Source organism: Hippocampus comes, unplaced genomic scaffold, assembly GCF_001891065.2.
Source record: "Hippocampus comes isolate QL1 unplaced genomic scaffold, H_comes_QL1_v1.1 scaffold229, whole genome shotgun sequence".
NCBI classification, from domain to species: domain Eukaryota; kingdom Metazoa; phylum Chordata; class Actinopteri; order Syngnathiformes; family Syngnathidae; genus Hippocampus; species Hippocampus comes.
This window is the reverse complement of record NW_017806060.1, coordinates 657,561-663,249: the sequence shown is the minus strand read 5'-3', so window position 1 is coordinate 663,249 and position 5,689 is coordinate 657,561. Positions and strand designations below refer to the sequence as shown.

Sequence of the window (5,689 nt, the reverse complement as noted above, 5' to 3'; positions counted from 1 at the left end):
GCCCACCGAGATCAGCCTGCTGGAACTACCACCCAAGATGCCGCCTCAGGAAGTAGAGCTGTGGTCTCCGGAGCCCGAGGAAAGGCATGATGAGATGAGCTGCGTGCCCAATGGCCAACCCGCCTCCCCGCCATCTCTACCTTCAGAACCCCCACCCCCACCTCCTCTTCCTCCTCCTCCCCCTCCTCGGCGATCTGACCACGCTCCAATCCACGCTCCATACCAGGTTCCATCAGACTCACCTCCCACCCCTGGAAAGCTGTCCCCAAGCCCCGGGAGGGAGGCCCTGCCACTTCCCACCAAGCCCAAACCAAAACTGTGAGTACCTGCCCCCGCCGCTTTTCTGCACCCTGGGAGAGGGTGGTGGGGAGGGGCGGGGGGTTCATACCCGCCGCCAGGGAGGCGCCGCTGGGAGACCTGATAGCGTTGTGAAAGGGTTAAAAAAGGATCGTCTACCAGCTGCCCCCCGCATGTGTATTTACGGTGAACCCCCGCATAGTCGTGGTTCAACACTAGCATAGCAATAGCAAGAGGAAAACTGTTATCTGGGTATCATTACCGGTACTTCTTATCGACGTTCAATTGGCGATTGTTCATGTTTTCGCCACCCGAAGGAAAGGTTACTATAGTGATCAAAAAATGAGTTACGTAATGCATAAAACTGGAATAGAAAGAAAAAGAATCTGATTCTGTTGCTTTTTTTTTTGGTGGAGTTAGGGGTCTGGTTTTCATGCTGGTCCCATTTCCGATCCTCAATCTTGATCTTGTGTCTCATCCTGATTGATTTTGCTTCTTATTCGGAACTCAATCTTGATTTTATTAATTCCTTATCCTGGCTCCGAACACAATTTTAGTCCTGATTCTGGTCTTGATTGTATTCTCTGTACTGATGCTAATACTGGCTCTGATTCAGATTTTCATTTCATTCTTGATTCACGTCTTTATTCTGATCGCACTCTTTTCCCTGATCCCGACCCCGATTCTGATCTCAATCTTGATCCTGCGTTCTGATCCACCATTTGCGAATGATTTGACATTCTGGTTTGAATCCGGTTCCTTATTGCCCTCTTTATTTAAGGATTTATTTCAAACATATCAAAGGAATATAGTGCGAGACTGTCTTTTTGCCGATGGCAAAATTTGAAAACATTCAGCGTCGTGTTGCTGATCAAGACTTCGGCTGCCAGGCATTGGTGAAATAACTGCGCCCTGACTCACGGCGTGTTTGTGGAAGTGGAAGTAATCAACTCCCTAATGAAGTCTTAACAATGGCTCCCTCGCTGAGGTGTTGTTTGCGGTTGGCTTTGCAAAATCAGCAGCATGTGTGGTTCCGCCAGCAAGCGAAAGTGAGAGCGGCTCGCTTTCCTCAAGGAAGACGACGGAAAGAGGCCTGAGACGGGAGGGGGTGGGGGTGGTGTTCAAAAGCTGAACGAGAGTCAAGAAAAATCATATTCATGTCCCGTTGGCCTCTTTTGTTGTGAGATGGGCAGTCCTTAAATGGACATGCGAGGCCTGGGATTGGCTGAGACGCCAGGCCAACTCGCCACCCAATTGGCCGGTCGAGCTAGAATGACCTGCATGGAATGGAGAAAGTTTCCAAAAAAGGAAGAGAGCTGTCGGAGCTGACCTTCTTCGCAGGACCGAGAGGGGGGCGATGGGGGATGGAAGCGGGTCACGTAAGACCTGAATGGACTCGTATGTTAGGGAGTTGACAGCATGGAAACTAAACGGTCCGTTCACAGACAGCAGACGACGGGGTTCCCCGGAAAGAACGTTCCGGTATGCTAAACACGGAAAACGGCACACACAGATAAGTGCGGAGGGAAAAAAAAAAATCTCATTTTATCCAAATGAGGACTATAAATCATTTCAGAACGTGTTTAAAAAGCACTTCTCTGCCATTAGTTGCCAATCATTCGAGCAACAGTCGTCAATTAGCCTCACCCTCACTTATCATGTTAACTTTGTCCGCCAGGTCCTGATTCTGTTGTGAATCTAAATCAAAGATATAATCCAGATCTGAAACTGTATTCTTGTGTCATGGCTGTTTGCAGCTGCTCGTCTGATCAATTCGGACGTTTTACACTTTTGTCTGTCCTCTTGTCGACTGTCGTGAGTCACCAACGGCAATGACGCCGAGACCCCGGTTCCCAGTCACTTTGACATATTGACCCCGAACGCGCCCCTCCCCCAATACACACTCACACAGACATCCACTTGGACCCCCCACCACCCACCCCCACCCCCTCTCATCTATATCCATCAACACTGATTCATCAACAGGCTGGAAAAGACCAAAAGCGTCAAGGGATTCGACACACAAATAGAAATGAGTCATTCCCAAAGGGATTGTATTTTTTTTTAAACGGTGAGAAACTGAATACAGGACACATGCAGTTCGGTGGACATTGAGAAGTAATCATCCCTCTCCATGCTTTTGCAAAGGTCGCTGGCTTTCACGCAGCATTAGATTTATTTGTTTGTGTGTGTGTGTGTGTGTGTGTGTGTGTGTGTGTGTGTGTGTGTGTGTGTGTGTGTGTGTGTGTGTGTGTATGTGTGTGTTCTCAAGCAGAATGTTATCACCTGGTAACAATCAGAACAAGGAATGCTCGTTTTTGGTTCATTCCTTACGAAAGACAATAGTTGGCCATATGATGTGGTATGCTTTGGATCATGACAGCGCTACATCTGCACTCAGATCAGACCCCGATTTTAACATCTGGAGTCCTCCAGGCAAGCGGTGCTCTTTGAACTCACCGTTCCCTACAAAGCGAAGATCGAGGAGGCCCGTGAATGGAAGGAGGCAAAGTTCTCAGAGCTTGTTGAGTCCTGTTGGGCAAACGCGAGGAGGGCCCGCTGCCAGCCAATTGAAGTGGGCTGAAGGGGATTCCCTGGGTAGTCCCTGCACCGGGCTCTCTGGTATCAGAGGTGTGCAGGGGAGGAAAGCCGCCAAGAAGATCAATTAGGCCGCCGAGGACTCTTCCAAGTTGTTGTGGATCATGAGTAGGGCTTTCGTCAAATTGATGTGACATGCTTTGGATCACGAGCGATTCTTTCCTTACATTTTTGGAACATTTCATTCCCTTTGGGAGCTCAAGCTTTGTCTTCTTCTCAATGAAAGTGACGCCGGCTCAAAGTGCAGCGTGGGTCACATAAAACCGTTACGTTTCTTACACAATCACCCTCAGAGGGCCAAAGGACGACTCATGTGTCTTGGCGACGGTCCCCTCGTGTCACATGATACTTTTGAGAACGACACTCTCAATCGGTCTTCCATTATGACGCTGTCGCCCGTCAAACGGAATCCTATTTGCGCCCCTTTTATAAAGACAAAGACGGCAAAGTGACTGGAGACATCGCAGGGAAGATTCCTTACTCTGAAAGTGCTTTGAGGATGTGATGAGGTACGCTTTGGATCACGAGCCTTTCCGTTTTCGATGTGTAGGTAGTTGGACATATGATGTGGTATGCTTTGGATCCCGCCCGATTTATTTTCCATCGGCAGCTCCAGTCGATGTTGGATAGATAAGACGCTATGATTCAGAGAATGATTTTTTTTTCTCTATCTCGAGGCAGTTAGATACGTTTTGACATATGATGTGGTATGCTTTGGATCATGAGGATTTTCTTCCCATAGTTCGATCGATGTTGAACCGTCTACGCCTTTTTTTTTTCCAAGACAAAGACAGTCAAGTGACAGGAGACATGGCAGGGAAGCGGTTTTACTCTGAAAGTTCTTTTATTGTGAAGGCAGAGAGAGGAGGAGGAGGAGGAGGAGGAGGCCCTGCCTGGCAGACAGCCTGACTCATGCGGAGGGCGGGAGGCTGAGGGAAAGAGAGAAGGAGGGAGTCAGAGCGCGTCTGTCACCGTCTGGGCCGCCGAGCGCTCTCTATATAGGTCGCTCCTACCTGGCAGGGCCGCAGACGTCAGCACGCTCCTGCACTGGAAAGGACGCCAAGGGCTCCAAGGTAAAACGGTTTTGGAATCGCTCGCTTTGGGACGAAAAAGTTGCGGATTCAAGTTGTGTGACTGCCGCTGCGCCGTGATTTCCACTTTGATGAAGTTTGAAATAGTTTCCTGCGTTTGTGTGATTTGGATTCGACCAAGGCGGCGTCCCGCTTTGTTTGCTTTCCTTCTCACAACAAAACTCTCAAAGTGCTTCCTCTACCCTCTCCTCCACCTCCTCTCGCTGCCGCTAATCCCATTTGATGGAGATGCTGTCCCGTTGCGATCCGGAGAAAGAATGCGTCGGGCATTCCTTGTGTGATTGAGGGAAGGGAGGGAGGGAGGAAGAGGATGGATGAAGGTGAAGAAGGATGGTGGTGGACGCGAAATGTGAGACGCAAAAGGAAGAAAAAGCCTCTCTGTGCTGCCTTTGAAAGGAAAACAGTCTGGTTCTATTTTGTGCGTGTGTGTGTGTGCAATTAGAGGCCACGGAGAGCCAGGAGGCGGGTTTGAAGAGAATATAGGGGGTGGGGGGTGGGGGGGGCTGCTTTGGGAATGGGCCTCGGTGGAGAAAGTCTTTTCCAAGTCAGCTGACAAAGCGGACAAGTCAGGAATACATTTTTTTCTCTTCTTTTGTTTGTTTTTTGTTTCCCCCCCAAAATGTATGACACTTGTGCGTCCGGCGTCTCTCGGAGGGCAACGGTCAGCCAAGATTGTCCCGGAACATTCCTTTCAGTGTAGGTTCTTGCCAAAGCTGTCGGTGAGGCTTTCAACTCGCACTTTCAATTGAGTTATGACTTAATTACACAAGCGTTTCTGTAAAAAAAAAAAAAAATGTTGCAGCAGTTATTTTCAGGGTCAAATTTGTCATTGAATGAGGAAAGAACCATATTTGGGAATTGAAGCAGGACTGGCTTGGGCCGCGTATGAAATCGTGCAGCCTTCATGAGGAGTCATCGAATTAATTTTATTATGTGCTTGTCAATTTTGTCGTTCAATGAGGTCATTTTATTCTCAGGGCATTCAACAAGTTGCAACTATTTTCTTCTATTTTTTCCCTCTCTCTCTCTCTTTTTGGGGAATTGTTATACTTTTTATTGTATTGCTTTTTGGCATTATTTTTTTGTTTTATTTTAATGTTTATTACATGTTATTTTTATTTGAATAATTTTATTTTTTGAGTTTTTTTCTCATGTTGTATTTGTTTTTATTTTTATTTGAATTTGTAATAATTTTACTTTTTACTATTACTTGTATAGTAACATTGAATCATTCTTATTGATTTATTTTTGAGAGTAATTTAAATACTTAACCACCGTTTTTGAATGTAGTGCTCACTTTTGCCACGTCTAATATAATGAAATAAAGCTAATACACTTTATTTTCCATGATATTCCACCGCGACTTTTTCTTTTCTTTTTTTTTTCTTTTTTTTTTCTTAGTCGTTGGCAAAAGTCACACGGCAAAAATATGAGGCGTCATAACAGGACGCACGCAAAAGTGACGGATGTGATGGCACTCGAGCCACTGTTGGGAACTGATGACACGTTTCCTGTCCTCGACCCGAATCAGCTGGTGCAGCATTTTCGCGGTGCCTGCCTGACTCACTTTCGGGGGTGGGGGAACACTCACATTTCCTACAGCCCCTGAATGCAACGCTGGTCTCGTGTCTCTGGACTGGCGGTCCTTGTTTGCAAACATGAAGCATGGCCTCATTAGCGTCCATGCGCACTTATCAGTTTCC

The 5,689-nt window shown here is 47.1% G+C and overlaps 1 protein-coding gene across 1 annotated transcript in view; it reads left to right on the top strand.

The window, feature by feature from the left end:
- Positions 1-6: 6 nt before the first annotated feature.
- palld (palladin, cytoskeletal associated protein) overlaps positions 7-5,689 on the top strand; it is a 16,704-nt gene continuing 11,021 nt past the window's right edge. Inside the window, 1 exon segment of the mRNA XM_019893153.1 lies at positions 7-318. Coding sequence (XP_019748712.1) covers positions 38-318 — 281 coding nt within the window. The 5' untranslated portion in view covers positions 7-37.